The 22,762-nt window shown below is 39.3% G+C and overlaps 1 protein-coding gene across 1 annotated transcript in view; it reads left to right on the top strand.

The window, feature by feature from the left end:
* The window catches only part of LOC108551498 (rac guanine nucleotide exchange factor JJ), a 158,017-nt gene that overhangs the window by 107,038 nt on the left and 28,217 nt on the right, over positions 1-22,762 (top strand). Inside the window, exon 6 of the mRNA XM_017905694.1 lies at positions 22,630-22,719. Coding sequence (XP_017761183.1) covers positions 22,630-22,719 — 90 coding nt within the window. The remainder of the gene's footprint in view (positions 1-22,629; positions 22,720-22,762) is intronic.

Raw genomic sequence — 22,762 nt, 5'->3', positions numbered from 1 at the left:
CTCGCATTTATGATTATGCTATTCCTGCAGTCCTTAGAAGCTCGATATTTCGCCAATAATTTCTGATCCCCGTTCGATCGCACTGCGAACGCGCCGCTGTCATGTCCCGGTACCTGCCGTGACCAATCTTCGACTTACATCCGGTTCTCGTTCCAGGAGGGTTCCGGACAATGGGTGAGCCTGGACTCGGAGCTCGAGATGAGAGGTGCCGAAATCGTCGGCACGAAAAAGCCGACCGGCCACTCGCTGCTCATAGACTGCCGCTTGGAGCTTCCGTTCGGTAAGTCAGCAGAAAATTCCTCCTTATTCCGTGTAGAGCAGTGGTGAATGCATGTCTGTCGAATGTAAGCGTACGTGTCCGCGGACGTGTATATGTACCCCACGTTGCAGATAAATGAATAGAAAATTTGGTGTAATAACGGGAAGCCAGATCGAAACGTCGCGCGAGTACGAGAAAATTAAATCGGCTAGCAAAAGAAGATCCGATGGAATTCCGCTTAGGAAAAGGCGTAGAAAGGATAAAAAATATACGAAAAAGAGATAGAAATAAAAATCGGTCACTTCGCGACTGTCAATCGTCAGAAAAACTCATGTCAAACCTAACCGCTGTCAACTCATCGGTGAATGAAAACGCGGTAGGATTTTTCGAAAAAGGAACAACGGGAGACATTTCGAAACATCGATTACACGTATATAACACGAAAAATCGCGAAGATTTTATAACCTTAAGCACAGAAAAGGAAAAAAAAGAAAAGAAAATTCGGGCACTTCGTGTCTTCCTCTCTGAACTTTCCAAATATCGCGTTTTCGATCAGCGTTTGACACCAAACTTATCACGATCAAATGACCGATGAATTAAAATACTTAAATTTTAAAAAATAGCACAAAGGGAGACATTTTGAAAGATCAATTACGCGTAATATCGGGGAAAGATCGCGAAGGCTTTGACATTAAACAGGGAAATTTGAATAAAAACTCTGGAAAACGGTCATTTAGGCGATGTTAGGTTGAGTGTTAATAACTATTAAAGACACTGGGTTATTCTTACCGGTCCGTTTGCACGATATCGATTCCGTGTTCTTTCAATCTCTATTATTCCAATCAGTTCGGGGGAGAGAGTGCTCAATCGGCTCGAAATAATGAAATGTTGCTTGCAAATTCGAAGTGGCTGTCGAGGTATCGTTTGAAAGCAAAAGGCAGGGAAAATGGTCGTTAATGGGTTTTCGTGATCGATGGGGAAGTAGTCGGGAAACTCGACAGACCTCTCGAGATAGAGACGTTGCTCGTTGTTCCGCGAGTCTCGTCATTCCGGGTGAATCGTTTTATTAGTCATCTTGGCGGACGTGTTTCGCGAGAAACGTTCAAAACCGGTTATCTAAAAATAAAGATCCGCGGGAATTACAGATCGGCGATACGATTTTCGATTTTCATCCGGCATATCGGTCGATTTATTAGCCGTAAAACGGTTTAAATAGCTCGGCGAGGTCGTACGCGACGTTTCATTACGTTCGCGATATAAAATGGACATTTCGAATGGTCGAGCGAAATAATCGGCGGAGTATGGTGCTCCGCTACGGGAACGATGTAGCGACACGTTTTCTATTCATTTATCCACCTTGCCCACCCCTAACAGACGACCTTACGAACCGTCATCATGGTGCACGCAATATGCGCCATGCTTTCACGCGTTAACCAAGAACGGTCACGTAAAACAAGTAGATCGCTCTTTATCGTGCGAGATATCTCCGAGCTTACAGCGATTGCCAAAAGCATCACGTCAGTAGATTATTGCCTGTTTCGTCGAAGATAACCGAAGATAATTTCGTCCAGAGATGACGAGGTTTTAGTACAAATGCGTATTAATAGAAGAGAGGTCTTGTTCTAGTCAGTCATGTATACATCGCCGTTAGGGGTAGATAAGAGCGGAATAAAAGTAAAAATTGAAGAGCGAGGGTAAAGTCTGATGGGTATTTCAAAGCTATGGGTGGTTCAAATTATAATTACAAGTTATTTTAATTAGTCACATCAAGTTTCCTTCGATTCTCGAATTTTCGGAATTTTATATTGATTCTGAAGTGTATGTTAATTTTGAAATCTTTTGTTTCTCGACTCGAAGATGGTTTATGGAATTCGTCGATTTGACAAGTGAGAGACTGAATAGGTTTATGCAATTGGTGCATTTGATGATTCTTGATTTTATATTGACAAATTCTTAAAGGATCTTTTACTCGACGAAGCTGAAAGATTAACTAATAATACTGACAAATTTTTTGATAAGTATTGTTTTGACGACGCTGATAGATTCCTTGATAATATTTTGCTTGACAAAGCTGGAAAATTTCTTGACAGTTTTCGACTTAACAATGCTGACAAATTTCTTGACAACGCTGACTTGATTGTTGCATAACACTTTATCTGACAAAGTTGACAAATTCCTTGATAACGTTGACATATTTATGGACGATCCTTTACTTGACAAAATTGACAAGTTCTTGGATGTTTCTCAGATTGACAACGATGACGAATTCCTGGACATGTCTTTACTTGACATAGCTGACAAATTCCTTCACGACACTGCCAAATTCTAAGACGATTCTTTACTTGACAACACTGATAAATTCCTGGACGATTCTTTACTTGACAAAGTTGACAAATTCCTTCAAAACACTGTCAAATTCTATGATGATTTTTACTTGACAACAGTGATAAATTCCTAGACGATTTTTCACTTGATAACACTGACATATTTCTGAACGACTCTTTACTTGACAAAGCTGACAAATTCCTTCATAACACTGCCATATTCCTTCACAAAACTGCCAAATTCTAGGCCGATTCTTTACTTGACAAAGCTGTCAAATACTTTGACACTGACAAACTTTTGAACGACTCTTTACTTGACAAAGCTGACAAATTCCTTCATAACATTGCCATATTCCTTCACAAAACTGCCAAATTCTAGGACGATTCTTTACTTGATAACACTGACAAATTCCTGGACGATTCTTTACTTGACAAAGCTGTCAAATACTTTGACACTGACAAACTTTTGAACGACTCTTTACATGAAAAAACTGACAAATTCTTTTACAACACTGCCAAATTCTAAGACGATTCTTTACTTGACAACACTGACAAATTCCTGAACGATTCTTTACTTGACAAAGATGACAAATTCCTTCACAACACTGTCAAATTCTATGATGATTTTTTACTTGACAAAATTGACAAATTCCTTCAAAACACTGTCAAATTCTATGATAATCTTTACTTGACAACAGTGATAAATTCCTGGACGATTTTTCACTTGATAACACTGACAAATTTCTGAACGACTCTTTACTTGACAAAGCTGACAGATTCCTTCACAACACTGCCATATTCCTGGACGATTCTTTATCTAATAACACTGACAAATTCCTGGCCAATTCTTTACTCGATAGCCCTGACAAATTCCTGACCGATCCTTCACCTTACAAAACTGACAAATACCTTGTCAACGCTGCCAAACTCCTAGATAGTTCTTTACTTACCAAACCAAAAGAATTCCTCGACAATTCTCGACTCGACAACGCTACCAAACCCCCCAAATTTCTCGAGTAACCAAAACCTACGATCAATAAACAAAACTACACCTAAACACCCCATCGTGACAGTACTCTCCTCCGCTCTCATCTCGTTCCCTCCAGCGCTACCACGCGTTGCACAACCAAGAAGCGTGCCTGAATTCGTCCGAATCGCATTCATCCGCCAGCAACGCTTTGCAGCGTGGGTACGTGGTAATCGACGAAAGCGGATTCCACGGTGTTAAACTCGCGGAAGAAAGAGGCAGACAGAGGTTAAACGAAGGGAACAGACACTAGTTGTGGTAAAGGGACGAGGGTGTGGGGTTGATGGTCGAGGCGGCGTGGATGCATCGCAGAGGGTGGAGTGAAATTGGCTGGCAGTAACCAGCGGCACTCGTGTAATCGAGGCGATAATGAAATGCCAGTGGATCGTGCCATTTCCTCGTGATCGACGTGGATCCACTTGAGAAAAAATGAAGACAGAATGGTTCTGCCCCGTGCACCGGTGCGCCTCTCCGGGGTTCGAGTGGCTGGAACTTTTAATTGAGTACGTCTAGAAACTCGTCGAGGCTTTGGCTCGGCGCCTGTTCGCTTCCCTGTCCTGTACTCGCCGCGCGATTCACCCTCGCGTCCGCCGCGGATGAATAGCGTGTACGTCTACGTGTTTCGAGCACCGTTTGTCACGAGTCCCGAATCTTACAAGCACGGCGAAAGAAGCCGAGGGTAAAGGCAATCTGGTGTCGAAGGAGATGGGCAGAGTCTGAGAAGTTTCGGAAGCTTCCACGCCGCCGCAAGCTTCCGCGCGCTGGTCCTAGTAACGATCTGGCTCAGGCGTTCCCCAGTCGACCGATCTTTCTGAAAAATTAACGCGAACGGCAAACAATTCCGGCCACTTGCTCCTTCGCTTTCCCGCTGATGGGGCAGGGCGCAGTGCTGCTGCAGACCATTCCTCGGAACGGTAACTTTAGCAGAGATAGAGCTGTGGGGTGTAGTTTACGAGGGATTTCATGGTGCATTGTTGAATTCCACTGGAAGCGGAAAGAGACTGACCTACCATCACCTGTGAAATAACCTGTTGACTGGAGTATAAAATAAAAATAATTTTGCAAGGTTTATTATACATCTTGTTCTTTTCCTTTTTCTTCTGGGTTTATTTTACGTTGTGCTAGGATATCGGGAATCGAGCTATGGGGTATAGTTTAGAAGGCATATCATGGTGCATTGTTGAAAGTGAAGGGAGACTGACCTGTCATCACCAGTGAAATAACCTGTTGATGGAAATATAAAATAAAAATAATTTTTGGAAAATTGATTATATCCTTCTTCTTCTTTTTCTTCTGGATTTATTATACGTTGTGTTAGGATAATAGAGATTGAGCTATGGGGTACAGTTTATGAGGAATTTCATGGTGCTTTGTTGAATTCTACTGAAAGTGGAAGGACACTGACCTACTATCACTGGTGAAATAACCTGTTGACAGAAATATAAATTAATAAAAAATAATTTTTGAAAAATTGATTATACATCTTGTTCTTTCCCTTTTCCTTCTGGGTTTATTTTACGTGGTGTTAGGATATCACGGATCGAACTATGGGACATCATGGTGTATTGTTGAATTGTACTGGAAGTGGAAGGAGGTTCACCTACTATCACCGGTGAAATAACCTGTTGACAGAAATATAAAATAAAAATAATTTTTGAAAAATTGATTGTTCTTCCCTTCTTCTCCTTTTTCTTCTGAGTTTATTTTACATCATGTTACGATATCAGGATTATTAGATACATGTTTCACAATGCTATTTCTTTATATTATTGTCTTTGACAAATTTCATGGTATGGTCTTTAATTTATTATATGCTCCTTGGATGTTAGGGGTATTTGGTGTCATAAGTTTGTCATAGCTGGTCCAGAATCCATCTATATTATGTATCGTGTATTTATGTATTTAATTAAATAGAATACGATATCAGGGTCATTAGCGACGTTTCACAGTGCTATTTCTTTATATTATTGTCTTTATTGGAATCTTTGATAAATTTCAAGGTATCGTCCTTGATTTATATGCTCCTTGGATGTTAGGGTTCTTTGGTGTCATAAGTTTGTCATTGCTGGTCCAGAATCCATTTATATTATGTATCGTGTATTTATGTATTTAATTAAACAGAATATAATATAGGAATTACGAAGATTGAAGTCTTGTGGTTCCTATGCTGTTGCCAGGTATTTAATATACTTGGCACTGTCTTACCATGACAGGTAGCAGGTAGAAAAACCTAAAGAAGGGGTGTGGTGTTTCATTTTAGGTTTGACAGTAGACTCGTCAGTAAAGTCTTCTAGCAGGCCCCTTTTCTTTTTCTTTACATTTTAATGCGTCAAATCTAATTTCAATAGAATACATAATACATATAAGAAAGAAATCAAAACGTATGACAAATTATAAATGAAAACTTAAGCTATGAAATCGTCTAGCAAACCCTGTCTTAGATATGGGATACTCTGGTAGCATAGGAATTTGTATTTATGGGGGTCGAGGATTCACTGAGGACTTCTGAGAAACCTTGAACCTCCATTTTCTATTTCACAATGAGGGTGTCAACGTTGGTTACTACAATGACATATCGCTATATAGATAGAAATATTCATAATGACAACGCTAAATGCGAGATTTCTAATTGAAAATTTAAAAACCACCATTTGGACTTCTGCAAATTTAGTTGAGTTAAAGTCGTTGATTCGCAATTGTTCTATTATTTAGACAGTGTATAATATTCTATTATTTAAAATTGTATTTAGAAGCTATTCCGTAGGAAAAATCGAAGAAGTTACTGAATTTTGACAGAAATCAGCTTGCTGATCAGCGAAGAAGTTTTTCAAGTTAGAAATTGTGGAGGTGTTAAAATGTGAAACAAAAATTAGAGGATTCTCGATCTAGCTGACAGGCGTGGAGTGCATTCTACGGGAAAACTGTTTAACGTGTCTAACGTGCTTTTAAATTTCGTTAAACACAAATTTATTAACGCGGGACAAAGTTTTCCCCTGTTTGAAGTTGCTAGTTTACCGTTGTTCTTGCCTGCCAGGTATAAAATTTAAGGTGGAAAAATCGCCAAGTGTTATTAAAGAAGTTCGAATGGAAAAAATTCTTGACTTTTCGAGGTCTACTCTCCACGGAGAAAATTCTGAGGTATAATTAAAGAAATTCTGATGGAAAAAAATCTAGGTTTCGCGTACAGGATTTTATTTTATTTATGAGAAGAAATTCGAGAAATTATTATCCTTGGACGGAAATAAATTTATTAACCGAATATCGAAATTTCCAAGTTTTAAATTATTGGTTCACGATGGAATTTCTGATACTCGAAAGAAATTCCAACTCATTGTTAAATTCTAGATGGAAATAAATTTATTAACGCGAGGAAGAAGTTTTCTGTGTCGAAAGTTTCCGATTCTACCCGTCGAATTTGGACTCTGTCTCATATGGGAAAATTCTATGGCGTTTCCGAACTGCGCTAGAAGAAAAGTTTTCTCCGCAGGAAAAATTAGTTCTGGAAAATTCGCGGTGCTTTTACTATAGCTTTTAATATAGGAAAAATTCGAACGCGTTGCTGGTTTCCGATGGAAAAGATTTTATTAATCGAGAGGAAAAGTTGCCTTGGAAAATCGTAGCGATTATTCCCCGCCCTGTGTTGTGCCTATCGAATTTAGGGCTTATTCCGCAGAAATTTGAACTCGTCGCTAAATTTATTAAAGTTTTCCCTATACAAAATTGGCGAAAAGTTTTCCCTATACTGAATTATTTGATCCCGATTATTCTCGGTCCCTACCTATCGGACTCACGGTGTATTCTATAGAAATTCTATACAGAAATTCGAACGCGTCGCTGAATCGGGCCAGAAATGAATTCATTAACTGGAAAAAAGTTCCCTCTGCTCGAATTCAGTGCTTCGATTTTCTCGTTTCTAATTCCTTCAGACAGCAGTTCTCAAACTGTTTGTGCCCAGTGCAATATTTTACTCGCTTCCATTTTTCTTTTTATCATATTAGACGACAGCTTCGGAATCCCAAACATTTATAAAATTAATCTCCAATTATTTTCCTACCAATTTACCGTAGTCCTTTTTACAGTGATTCGTAGATTCAACTGTGTTTACCAAGACTCTGAAAAACACAGTTGAAACCTGTGCCCTTAAGATACTATATCTCTAAGTATTAACCCCTTCGCCTAAAATATCGTGTGAGACTCGTGGTAATAATAAATAAATTAATCAAACACGAGTATCACGTGTGAGAAACGTGGTAAGAAAATCGTGGGTCCAAACATGAGTATCACGAGTGAGAGACGTGGTAAGAAAATCGTGGGTCCAAACATGAGTATCACGAGTGAGAGACGTGGTAAGAAAATCGTGGGTCCAAACATGATTATCACGAGTGAGAGACGTTGTAAGGAAATCATTGATCCAAACACGAGTATCACGAGTGAGAAACGTGATAAGAAAATCATGGGTCCAAACACGCGTATCACGAGTGAGAAACGTGATAAGAAAATCATGGGTTCAAATATGAGTATCACGAGTGAGAAACGTGGTTCGTTGAACGTAAACAACACGTGCCTGGCTCACTGTTAATTTCCGCAGATGTTTTCCTGTCTCAGTAGCGTGTTATTCTTCGTAACGTCCGGGCGAAATTCCACGTGTCACCGTTAATATTCGTCGATGTTTTTCTGTCGGGACAAGTCGAGGCTCATCAGTTACGTGTTATTCTTCGCCGCGTCCGGACGATACGGCTCCGCGTGTTACTGTTCTGTGACTTTGCTGTTTGACCATGGCACGTGCCATCGAAACTCGAATCTTAAGGTAAGGAATTACACTATACTAACCGATTTAAATACCAAAAATTTCCATTTATTCTATTCTATTATTCCATTACCTAGTATTCTAGTATTCCATTACCCGAATAACAAGAATTACATAAAATTGTCGAAAAATCACTATTATTAATTTCTCATTATTTTATTATTCACCCAAAATATCAATATCTCTATCAACGAACAAATATATCGGAAATAAAAATTCGCATATGCTATTCAACCAAGATATCTCTATACTCACCCAGGAAACTGTCAACCGCGATGTCAAACTCAATCGCTGCCGTTATTTCGAGATACATATCGAAAATAAAAATTCGCATATATCATCCAACTAAACTATCTCTGTCGTGTTAAGAACATCGCCGGGAAAAGTATTTTAATTATCCAGAAAAAGAATTCGAAGCACATATAATTCGCGGCATAGTCTAACTATAGTGTCCTCGAAGACACGGATTGGAAGTGAGAATTCCGCTATGGTGAGAAGAGTATGGCTACAAACGAGTGCACAGACGCGTCGATCAGATCAAGCGTATGCAACGCAATGCGAGCGACATGCATTATTTATGGGAAGGCGTTGAATAACTGCGAAAAAATGTAAATCCCTCTCCCATGGGCTGGAACGTAACTCTGACTGATTTAGAGCAACAGATAACCGGTATTTCTAGAGGGACTGGCCCGTGTGTGGAAAACGTAAACAATTTTGAAGGTCGACAGCACCCGGCCCCAGGAAGATGAGAGATAGCGAGCCAGGATAACGATTTCAGCGTGCAAAGCAAGGAGAGAAACCAGCCTTCCTCGTGATCATCCCGATCTCGCGATTAGACTCGAATTAGACCCGGATCTCGGGAATAAAGGGTGTTCAAAGACGAAGAGGACACCGGCAATTTGGGTGTCTTTGGTAGGAGTAGATCGCTACCACGAAGAGCGTAATAATTAAGGGAAAGACACGGCGAGTCGGCGGAAATTAATTCTCGAAATTGGCCAGGTAGCCTCCTACCAGGACTGCTCTTTCTTTTGTAGCCTGTTTCCCCGAACGTTGCTCGCCTCGAAGCAATCAAATCTTGACAAATTGTTGCCCGAGTAGCAAATTCCACTCGCGCGAGGTCTCGTTAGGAAACGGGAAAGTCAAGCGTGATTAATCTTATCGCGAGGAGGGGGTAGAAATAAAATAAAAGCGGACGTGACGGAAGAGGAAGCTGTAAATATTCCTCAAATGGGATGCCGCGATTCGGGAATAAAATAACGGATAAATATTAGGTTGGCAAGAAAGTAATTTCGGTTTGCATCAGTAAATAACGTTATACTCGTTTAGTTATTCTTTTGTCAATGTTAGAATTTTTTTCTTTCGAGATGCGGTTGTCGATACCTTTAGGTTGCTATTTCGCGAAATTCCGTGTGATTTCGTTTATAACTGTCAGTTCACGGTCAGTCTTAACACGGAGTGCAGAAATAAGCATTTTCGACACATTTTACTTTTTTATTTTCATAAAGGCAAGAATGCGGCTGAGGCTCGCAAAGAGATACGAGAAGTTTATGGCGTTGATTGTTTAACGGAACGCACGTGTCAGAATTAGTTTCAAAAATTTCGTTCTGAAGATTTTCCACTGAAAGATACCCACAACGTTCTGGTCGACCTTCTGAGATTTACGCATTTGGTTAAGCTTTTTGCAGATAAGGACCAGAAATTCTAGGAGAGCGGGATCACGAAGTTACCAGAAAGATGGCAAAAGGTCATCGAATAGAGTGGAAGATATTTGACCGATTAAAATTTGATTTACTGTATAGAAAAAATTGAGTTTTATTTCACACTAGAAAGCCGGAAGTAGTTTCTTGCCAGCCCAGTAATACACGACAGAGATTCACTGCTTACCGCGTTGCATCTGAATACTGCAAAATTATTTTATTGCGCCACTTTCATCCCCAATTTCGCTCCGTGCGAATAGGTTTGTTCGATGAATCGTACAGGTATCACGTAATCCTTGCGTGTAACCCCTAGGTAGAGTATTTGCAGTAGGGAATTACAATTACCGAGTAAGTGTCTTAGGAATGCGAAGTTATATTTTGTTATCTCTTTGCCTGCGGAGCACTGCGAGTTCAAACGTTCTCTTAATGTTAGTATATTAAATTCTCTCTTTCGCGACGTTATTCTATCAACTCTTCGTTCGCGACAGGTTAAATCAAATATTTCTATTTTTCTCTTTTTCTTTCCCTCCGAGCGAAAAGTTTCTTCGTTTCTCACGTTAAATATAATATCTCGATATTTATCTATTCGTTTAAGGTATACATTGGGTTATAATTCGGTCGTCGAATGGGTTCAAGATGGAGGCGGAGTTAACCCTATCTATATTGCTGTATTTTTCCAGGAATGGGTATATGTGTACTCGAATGATGAAATTAAATTTTGCGAAAGATGAAGGGAATCTTATTTTAATTCGTTTTTAATAATTATTATTAATTTTCAATTCTTCGTTCGCGTGTAGAGAGTGATCCCTTATGGAATTAACAAATTATTTAGTTTTGCAATTTTTATCGGGGACTATAGTCGTCGTTGGTATCTAAAGGGTTGAAAGGGGTTCAAATTTAATTATAGTTACAGGTATTATCAGCTGTTTGCAAACGCGAGTATTTTTACGTAATTAAAAAATTATTTAATTTTGGAATTTTTATCGGCGGTTATAGTTGTCGTTAGTATCCAAAGGGTTAAAGGGGTTTAAGTTCAATTATAATTGTAGGTCTTATCAGCTATTTGCAAACGCGAGTACAGATACAAAGATAACAATGACGCGATAAAATAATATAGTAAGAATTAAAAAATTATTTAATTTTGCAATCTTTATCGGCAACTATACTCGATATTAGTATCCAAAGGGTTAAAGGCGTTCGAATTCAATTATAGTTGCAGATATTATCAGTTATTTGCAAACGTGAGTATTTCTACATAATTAAAAGCATATTTAATTTTGCAATTTTTATCGGCGACTATATTCGATATTAGTATCCAAAGGGTCAAAGGCGTTCGAATTCAATTATAGTTACAGATATTATCAGCTATTTTCAAACGCAAGTACAGGTAACAGTGACGCGATAAAATAATATAGTAAGAATTAAAAAATTATTTAATTTTACAATTTTCATCGGCGACTATACTCGTCATTAGTATGAAAGGGGTTAAAGGGCTTCACATTCAATTATAGTTACAGCTATTATTCTCAGTTTGCGAACGTTATTACAGGTATACAGATAACAATGACGTGATAAAATAATATAGAAAGAATTAAAAAATAATTTAATTTTACAATTTTTATCGGCGACTATAGTCTTCGTTAGCATCCAAAGGGTTTAAGGGGTTTAAATTCAATTATAGTTACAGGTATTATCCTCTGTTTTCGAACGTGATTACAGGTATAGATATAACAATGACGTGATAAAATAATATAGAAAGAATTAAAAAATAATTTAATTTTACAATTTTTATCGGCGACTATAGTCTTCGTTAGCATCCAAAGGGTTAAAGGGGTTTAAATTCAATTATGGTTATAGATCTTATCTTATAGTTATTTGCAAACGCGAGTACAGATACAAAGATAACAATGTCGCGATAAATTAATATAATAGCAATTAGAAAATTATTTAGTTTTAGAATTATTATCGGCAACTATACTTTTCACTAGTATCCAAAGTGTTAAAGGCCTTCGAATTCAATCATAGTGACAGGTATTACCGACGTTTTTATTAAAAAATTTGCAAATAGGAGACCGAGTGTGTCCCTAAAAATTATGCTACTTGAAGTACTATACTATCGAGAAACAATCCAAGTGCACCCTGGCCACGAAGCAATCGTAAGTTTACGACGATCTTCCGACTTGCCAGTATGTTATTTGTTTTCGATATTTTTCCGCCGCCCTCCTAGCAACAAGTCCAACGTTTTTACGACTTTTGCATAAGAATGTAGCAAGTGCACAGTGGCTTTCATCGAACTTTTTATTCCCCAGGGACGGACAGAAGGGTTCGTTCGGTTCTTCTGCCCCCGGAAGTAGCGTGCTTTCATACATTGCCCGGTCACCGGCACATCAACGATCCATTACTATCGATCCCTGCCTCTCTTGAAATAGGGTTAACGACATGTTACGATTCAGTCGTGGTTTTTTTACCCACTCGAATTTTCCCCTGCAACGAGAGGCCATGTGGATTTTATGGAAACATTTGCTCGGGAAAATAAACATTCCGCGATAGACCGCGATCCCGCCACTTCGTTTTAACGAAGATATATATTTTCACCGGGGATCGTTCGAATTTTCTACCAATTTGCGGTACAACCTCGATTATACGAATTAATCGAGGACGCTGCAGGATTTTCCGCTAATAGAGTATTCGTTCTTCCCTGCTTTTTATTTTCATCTATTTCGAGCAGACAATTTGCCAGGGACCGATGATACGTTCAAATTTCATTTTCGATCAAAATTTGCGCATTCCAGATTTTCTCAGCTGCTGAGTCCTACTGTTCCCTGGGATTTCAACCCCATTTTTTTAACCCTCAGAGTCTTCTATGTTGGAGCACGTTATATTATATCAGCATTCGTATGTTACAGTTTCAGAGTTCTAGTTTATTCGTTAATTAATTGAGTTGCCAATGGTGTATCAGAGAAAAATTAATAAATATAAATTTTGTATTTTGTTATTTTATATTTTATAAATTTTATATTTGAAAAAATTTTACAGTTTCGCTTTATGTTATAAACATTTTTAAATTGTTTATTAAAAATTCCGAGGTTATTCGTTATTTATTAATCAATTTTTCAATAATTATTCCATTTTCTTAAGGATCTTTTTCTTTGTTTAGTTTATTCGTTAAATAATTGGGTTGCAAATGGTATGCCAGAGAAAAATGAATAAATATAAATTTCATATTTTCGAAAAAATTATACAATTTCGCTTTATGTTTGAATTCGCCTAAATAAACCTATATGATCATTTTTAAATTGTTGATTAAAAATTCCGAGTTCATCCGTAATCTATTAATCAATTTTTCAATAATTATTCCATTTTCTTAAGGCTCTTTTTCCCTGTTTAGTTTATTCGTTAATTAATTGGGTTGCAAATGGTATATCAGAGAAAAATGAATAAATATAAATTCTATATTTAAAATAATTATACAGTTTCGCTTTATATTTCAATCTTCCACCGAAATGAATCTGTATGACCATTTTTAAATTGTTCATTAAAAATTTCGAGATCATTCGTTATTTATTAATCAATTTTTTAATAATTATTTCATTTTCTTAAGGACCTTCTGCTTTGGTCACCTGTTATCTGGTAGGTTCAGTGTTAAACGTCGCTACTCCGAAATTTAAAATGTGCAACGATAATAATTTCCAATATTCGGAAAAGATACAGGATTAGTAGCATAATCGATTAAAATCGTTTCCTCTATATTGAATTCATCGCGTGCGAACGAATTTAAGTTGAAGTTTAAATATTTGGATACAGAAGCCTGGAATAATGGAGAATTCGGATAACGAACGTGCAGACAATCGAGGTTCTGCCTTTTCGTCGATGGAACGTCGAAAATGAGACGAATTAAAAGTGCAAATGGGACCAACTAAACCTCGTACTCCTCTCCGCCATTTTCTTCTTTTTCTAATAAAAAGCGCACGCGTGCAAATTGTTCCCCGGCACGGTTTGATATTTATATTTCATCCCCCGCAGTCGTTAAAGGATTAAATTTCGAGAACTATTCGCCGCTTTAAATCGAACCTGCTTTCATCTTGCATCGGGGCCGGGCGACCAATCGGAATACGAATGACGGGGAAAAATTTTCAATTATTTTACATCGCTTAGGAAAAGTTTCGAGCGTGCTCGAAACGCTATTATATTCATATTGCCGGCCGTGGGAACGCGCGATACTTCGATGACTCGTTAAAAAAGTTCCATCGCGATTCGCTGATCGCAGAAACTTTTCTCATCAACGCGCCTTTTTGCAATTTTTCGAAACGACACCGTGACCATCGAAGAACCAGAATCGCCGATTTTCGTCAATGATTCGCGAATTATTCTAGCATCGTAGATGCTCGTCCCAAAATTCGCATGAAATTTGATTTTCTTAGGTCTTTGTCGCTAATTCGCAAATTAGATTCGGATATCGTTGATTCTTATCACTGATTTGCGAATGGTTTGACTAATATTGGTCTTCGTCACTAATTCGCATATTATTCGAACACCATACGTGCTTACCATCCATTCGCGAATAATATGGGATTGTCAATTTTCGTTATTAATGCGCAAATTATTTGACCATCGTAGGTGTTCGTCACAAAATTTGCAAAAATTTGATTACCGTAGGTCTTTGTCGCTAATTCGCAAATTAGATTCGAATATTGTTGATTTTTATCACTAATTTGCCAATGGTTTGATTAATATTGGTCTTTATCACTGATTCGCAGGTTATTCGACTATCGTTTACCTTCGTCACTAATTTGCTAATTATTCGACCACCATAGGTGCTTGCCATCGACTCGCGAATAATATGGGATTGTCAATTTTCGTTATTAATTCGCAAATTATTTGACCATCGTAGGTGTTCGTCACAAAATTTGCAAAAAATATGATTATTTTCGGTCTTCGTTAATAATTCGCAAATTATATTCGAATATCGTTGATTCTTATCACTAATTTGTTAATGGTTTGATTAATATTAGTCTTCGTCACTGATTCCTAAGTTATTCGACCACCATAAGTGTTTGCTATCAATTCGCAAATAATGTGAGATATTCGATTTTCGTTATTAATTTGCAAATTATTCGACCATCGTTGTTCCTCGTCACAAAATTTGCAAAAAATTTGATTATCGTAGGTCTTCGTCGCTAATTCGCAAATTATATTCGAATATCGTTGATCCTCATCACTGATTTGCTAATAGTTTGACTAATATTGGTCTTCGTCACTGATTCGCAAGTTATTCGACCATCGTTTACCTTCGTCACTAATTTGCTAATTATTCGACCACCATAGGTGTTTGTCACCGATTCGCGAATAATTTGGCCTTGTTTGTTTTCATTATTAATTCACAAATTACTCGACCATCGTAGGTGTTCGTCACAAAATTTGCAAAATATATAATTATTTTCGGTCTTCGTTAATAATTCGCAAATTATATTCGAATATCGTTGATTCTTATCACTAATTTGTTAATGGTTTGATTAATATTAGTCTTCGTCACTGATTCCTAAGTTATTCGACCACCATAAGTGTTTGCTATCGATTCGCAAATAATGTGAGATATTCGATTTCCGTTATTAATTTGCAAATTATTCGACCATCGTTATTCTTCGTCACAAAATTTGCAAAAAATTTGATTATCGTAGGTCTTCGTCGCTAATTCGCAAATTATATTCGAATATCGTTGATCCTCATCACTGATTTGCTAATACTTTGACTAATATTGGTCTTCCTCACTGATTCGTGAATTATTCGACCATTGTCGGTTTTTGCAACCCATTGCCAATTAATTTTGTCATGGTTGGTGTCTTCATCACGGATTCGCGAATCATTTAACCATCGTCGGTCATTGACACTGATTCGCAAATTATTCAACCATTATCAGTCTTCATTACCGATTCGCAAATTATTCAACCATTGCGAATCTTCGTCTCCGGTTCGCAAATTATTCGACAATTGTCAATCTTTCTCACCGATTCGCGAATTATTCGCCCATCCTCGGTCATCGACACCGACCAGCGATTCTTTAGATCACGATAGTTCCTCATCGTCGTATTCGCAAAGGGCCGCGGTCGATTCGAATAAACCGGAATAAATTTTTCGGTTGCTTTCGCCACGAGCCCGAGATAACCCTGGTTCGGATCGCGGCAGTAGCTTTCTCGACGCAAAGGCGCAAATTATTTTTCGCCACGCGATGCTCCACTTGACCGTGTTGCGAAACGAGGAAAACGAGGCCGTTTATAATAAACCTACCGGCAACGAAAGCTGACGTTTCACCCACCGCTCCTTTTCCCTTTTTTTGCCCTCTCTCTCCTACCCTTCATGCCCCTTTCTCTCTCCTCATCATCCACCCTGGTCGTCTTTTTTCCACCAGCTCCTTCTCGTTCTAACCCCGCGTGTTCCTTCTGTTTCCCGATCCACGCCAACTAGTTTAATGGAATTCCGCCGAATGCTGCTCGCTGTTCCCCGCTCTTTTTCCCTCTTTCCTCTGCCTTTTGCTGCCATTCGCTGCCATTCGCCCGCTGCGCTCAAACGCCGACGGTCCTCCGGTTTTGAATATTAACCTCGTCGAGGAGAAAAATTTTAACGACCCGGAATGCGTAATTTAATTACCATGGGCTCCTGTTTTATTGTTATTTCTTTTAAATCCCACTTCTTTTCTACCCTCTCTTCAATTTTTTCGGGTGTCATTCCCAGTGAAATTCTCTTCTATCGTTATCCTTTCTTTTCTTCACTTTTCTTCCCCAAATCTTTTGAAGTTTCATTCAAAATAAAGCTCCATTTCGCTGTTATTTCTTCTTAATTCTTCTAAAATTAAATTTCGGGTAGAGGGGCTGGGGAGTGGGGGTGATTGGCAGTGAAATTCTGAATTCTGTTTTATCGTTTCCTTTTCCTTTAAATTCATTGGGGGTGGCATTGACAGTGGAGTTCTACTTTACTGGGAGTTTGTTTCATAGTTTTTCGTAATTTTGACAGATTTTGACAGACTTTTGCTAATTTAGTAGATTTACCAACGAAAGACGAGGATCTAGAAATTTTTCTTTACCGAAATATACGAATGAAAGGTATTGGATATTTCAGTGGTAAGAAATTCGGGTCACCGTGCTTTAAATAATACACATATTCTACTTGACGTTGTTATAGTTGATAAGAGAGCGTCAACTCGTTGTGCAACGACCTTCAGTTATCCTTGAGCTAGAATTCCGCAATTAGCGTAAACACCTGAAAAATCTTGGCGATCGTTACGACGAACATTCCGTGTGTATATATGTACATTTCACTATACATATATACCGAGAGCATCGTAGTTTTTGATTTCTAAGAGTACCATAGAGGGCAACAACGAGGAAAAGGAAGATAGAAGTGCTCGTGAAAGAATGTATAACAGTGTGTACGTTATTCGCGAGAAATATTTTCGAGCTGGGAAAGTATAAAGATGGAGTGCGCTCGTTTGAAATTTTCCTCTCGCTGTCCCACACAGCACGCTCTCCCCGCGTTTACCTCATATTTCAGCGAAGTTTCGAGACGTTCCGTAGCGTCTAATTACGCGCACCTTGAAAGAATTTTCCATCCTCCTCGCGTCCCTTCATAGACAAGAAGGTATATTTCTCCATTGTAAATCGGGATGTGCCAGAGCGCGCGGTAGTTTGTGCCCAATTAGCTTTCACAAATAAAGTAAATTCTCCGTATCCTCGACAGGGTGGATTTGCAAATTCACGTTAATTAAACGTTTCGTTGGACCCAGAGCCGGGGGGGACCTTAATGCCATATTTATTACACGCTACAACGGTTTCCTGTCATAAGGTGCATTATAACGTAATTTAGGAGCCAAGTATACCGATAAAATTCTCACGTCGATTTTCTACCAGCCCCGTTTTTCCTAGCATCTGATAATTCACGGGAATAATTCACCATGATATCTCAATTTCCGATCTTGATCGTTCAGTTTCATGTAATAATAAGTGGAAAAATAAATTTCCTATTTGTTTATATGTATATATAGGTAATGCTGGTTTGCAAGACGCTGTCATGGATAGTTTTTTGAATAAGTATAATAAGTAGATAGACGAAGAGTTTAAACATTGGTTCTTTAATGATACTGACTTAAAAGACTATAGATGGAAATTTTTCGAAGCAATTTATAAGATGAGAAAGAACATTGGCATAATTATAGAGTCTGTTGACATTAGAATAGTGCAATTATTGAAAATATGAGACTGGATTTTATCAAATTAATATTCACTGCTATTTAGATATTATTCCACTGTTGTTATTATTAATTACAATTAACAGGGTTTCCTGTGACGTAGAAATTTATAAGAAGTGCTATATGAAGTCAAAAAATAGCAAAATTGGGAAACAAATAAACAATAATATAGAAAATAATTCATCTTCTATTTTGTCTTGAAACAACAGTGATGGACTTACTATAATTTATATCAGTACTCTTATAATTACCATTCACACTAAACCTACCACAATCGGTCAAATGATCTTCATGATCGACGAAATAATTAATTACGTATTACATTGCTAGGAAAATCACGTCGTCAATTGACCAAAACGATAAAACAGGATGCAGAATTTTGAATCAGAGTTTAAAATTGGTTATTTGACCCGTGACTAGGTCTAGTGTCTAGTAGGTCCAGTAAAAATTCCACGAAATATTCCTCACTCACCCCCAGGAGCCTCCAGGGACCCCTAAGACCAAGTCCCTGTCAAAGTCACCCACGTGTCTCCTGGCATCCAAAATTCTTTCTTCTGGAGAATTCCCATTTGGCTGGAGTAGGATCCACTCCATCCTGGAATTTTCGAAATCGGTATTCCGATTCGCGCCAACCCTGTCGCGTCACCCCCTATTCCCACGACGCGAGGATAAGATCTTCTCTCGCGAAACAACCCTATCTTTTCCCCGTTTGTTTCTCTTCCCTCTGTTCCCTCTGATTCCACGATCTTCCCGCTCTGCCCCGTGAACGTTCCCTGGACCGACGAAAGATCGACCCGATCGCGTTCCATTCCCGCCCCCTGCCGCCCCCCTGTGTCGTTTGGTTGCACAAAGAGAGGAGGAATAAGTATCGGAAAATAGATAGAGGATAGCTGCGTGATAGGATCAAGGGAGCCGAAAGAGTCTGTTTATCGTGGAAAGTATCGACATGCTCCGGGGATGCGCGCTCACGGGGATGAGGGTGCAAGATGACTATCGCGGGATGCAGCAGGTCGGGCCGAATGTATAATCGCGTCATTGGCAGTCGGGGCGAGATAAGGTGGCGAGTGAAAAATTGAGAGAGCCGGGATCGGGGTGGAATTTTGATCGGGTACGAGGCGTGGATTAACCGGTCGGATTTGGTGTAGGTCGGGACACTGCGTCTCGCGCCATTCATATGCAACCGACGCGCTTTGCCTTCGAGTTTTACTGCACCGCTTTCTCCGTGATGGTAATATCTAACGCGTCTGTAAGCAAAGTTACTTTGCCTTGCAATAGACTCCCGAATTCGCGAATAATGTACAGTACAATGGCTATGGCGTCGCTATTGCACCCTTGACAGCGGATAGACCGTTTACGCTCTTTTACTACCAGGGGGAGTCAAGGCAAGTCCTCAAATACGGATTCCTGACCTGTGAATAGTGTCCCTAGGTAATAGTACCCTTAGGTTACCGAACAGTCCGCTGGTAGACTTAGGACCCTAAACTCTTCCTTCCCCTTTCGTTATTCCATCACTCTACTGATTGTGAGATCGCAGGAGAGTTCTTCGTATATGGCCACACACGAGTATCTTCCGTTCTTTCCTTTTCTAACCTCAAAATGGTGATGAATCCTATTTTATAGCACTAATGACGATTTGTAGTCGGATTGACAGCGTATAGCAAACGTATTAACAAAATCTGAAGAAATTCTAAAATTTTCGTACGATTTCAACACGAATGTACTGTACCTATAGTGACTTGTCAGAATGAAATCATAGTGCAAGGGCTCAAACAAAACCCGAGCAAGTTTTATACTATAGACTCGAGTCTATACCAAGGCATACAAAGGAGCACTATTTTCGTCATGCGAGTCAAATGCATAGTACTAATAATCATATAGATACTGAGTACTTTCGTGATGTTATTCCTTCGTGGAGGAAATAAATATTTCGTGACTGGCTAAAAATGAAACCGTGTTTTATAATTAAATCGTAATGCAAGAGGTTAATACGTGTGCCTCGTGTCTTATGTGCCCTACGACATTCTGACGTCAAGCTGTCAGGTGGAAGAAATTTCAGTCGTTAAAGTTAGAGGTACATATGCGATACTTCCTTCGACCATCTGGAATTTGCATCCGTCTTTGCTATTTCTCGCGAACCATGCCGTCTAAAAATAACTAGCGCAATTTGCCGACGTAAAAGGCTCGTAATCGATAGATCAGATCGAGTGCTCTGACCCTAGCTACTCGTACAACGAGTAGTCGAAGCGTGGAAACAGGTGTAATACTCCCCAATCAAATTCAGATCGCACGCAACAAGTATCGACGCTGGGACTGGCGGAGGGTCTTGTGATAAGATATGTAAATAGGAATACAGACTTCACGGTCTTCCAACAGAGTTGCTATAGCAACAGATCGGTACTTCTTGACAGTTTCAACATAAATATCTCTTAAACCATTAATCTTCTGGATCTAAAATTATTATATCAACTTAGAGCCAAGATTTTCATTTTTAGTGGGCTTGTCACACCTATTTTCCCCTTATTTTTCGATATGTTCTAAAAATTTGATCTTTTCAAGTTCTTATTTACTCGTCCTAATGACACTTTTGCATAATACCAAAAATTCGGTGTCTTCTTGTGGTCCCTATCAATAGATTCTGGTCTAGACCTAGTCAATTGTGACACTAAACGTTGCTTCAGATTGGAAACATCGTTGTATAAACGTTAAAAGGGACACTTTGAACTGTGACTTTTCAGTTCCACTGGTAGGAAGTCTATTATCGGAACTAGTAAATCGCGGGAAACCGCTCTGAACAGACTCCATGAAATTCTAAAACGTCCATAGTCGGTGTGCATATTTAACGCGCCTGGGGGGATCGTGAAGGAGTATCGAAACCCTCTATTCGAGATCACCTAATAATTAAGATATGTCAATTTTTAAACGGTTTCGAGAAGTTTGGTTTCAAGTAGCTGTCAATTCTGATTTAACTCGTACGAACTGGCATCCCGATCGAAGGAAAGATCGGTCCCTGTTGCTGAATTAACCCTTTGTGGACTATGGCCGCGTATATGCGTTCTCCATGAATCATCAATTTGGCAGAGGAACTCATGTATATGCTTTTGGCGAAAACAATTGACAGAGCCAAAGACCCATATATATATCATATAAACGAATTGCTATGGCCTAAGATATCTAAAATTTGACATCTTGCAGTGCTTTCGGTGGAAATAGCGACTAACAATAAGCAGAAATGTGCACTGACAATTTGAAATGCCTATATTGGCAGCAATTAGACTCCATGTTACGATTAACTTCGAACCGTCCAGTCCACAAAGGGTCAACCCTTTGGCCTACAACCACGAGCCAGGCCCGTGATAGTCAGTTTCGACCCAAACCATTTATCACGAGCCTGACCCGTGGAAAATCGATTGGGTCGAAATTGACTATCACGGGCCAGGCACGTGGTACGTCGGCCAGGCCAAATGTGAACACCACGTGTTACTCCCATGCTTTGTTGATATGCTCCACGTAAATTGTATGCAACTAATGCAATTTAAGACAGATTTGCCGAGCCCTGAAATGACTCAAAGGCTTGACAGTTCTGTTTACGTTTTGGGACCACGGGAGGGGTTAAAAATGGAAATAAAAATGACAGCAACTGGCAGGATGTGTAGAAAATTTGATTAGAAATCACTGGAGTCGAAGACGTGCTGAATTAATCGTTCCAAGGGGTGGTTTTAAAAATAAGTTGGCAGAAAATAGACGTTGGCAAGTATGTCTCGTATAGATTCCGGCAGCTATACCTAGAGAGAAAATTTCTATACACGCTGACCTCTTTCTACCTTCTTCTCTGTACACCGCGGAATCGTCGTGCACGTTGCTGAAGTTGGATCGAAGTAACGCGAGGCGGAATGTTGGCCGCAAATTGAAAGTTTCATTGTTTCCCTATATCCATCCTCGGCGATTTATTATTGACTGCTAGATTCCGCCTTCGCGCGATCGTGCACGAGTATCGCGTAAATCATGCAGCCCGGGCTGTGTATAGCCGGCCGCAAACAAACAAAGGGATAACCGGTGGCAATAACGGCCATTAATATCAAATGGGAAGACGCGGAAAGAAGGCACTGGGAATCGGTAGCGACAGCGACAGCAGAACGCTGTCAAGCTGTGTAAGCTTTTGGTAATCGCTGGCACGCGTGGGATCTCGAACGTTGAAGGGCGGAAAAAAATTAGGACATGATCGCCAATCGGATCATGCACGGCCGATCTTCAGTCTGATCAGTCTCTGACCAATCAGGAAAGTGCGAACAACGAACGAGATGGAAAGCCCTGCTAACGAGTGAAACGGCAATGCAGTTGCGAGCAGCCCGGCCCATGTGTGGCTCAGGTACCCTCGTCAAGATCCTTGGTCCTGATCGTAGGACCGTCCT

The sequence above is a fragment of the Eufriesea mexicana genome, unplaced genomic scaffold (assembly GCF_001483705.2).
Source record: "Eufriesea mexicana isolate 0111107269 unplaced genomic scaffold, ASM148370v2 scaffold4331, whole genome shotgun sequence".
NCBI lineage: Eukaryota > Metazoa > Arthropoda > Insecta > Hymenoptera > Apidae > Eufriesea > Eufriesea mexicana.
The sequence above is the reverse complement of the archived record's forward strand: the minus strand, read 5'-3'. Positions and strand labels throughout refer to the sequence as shown.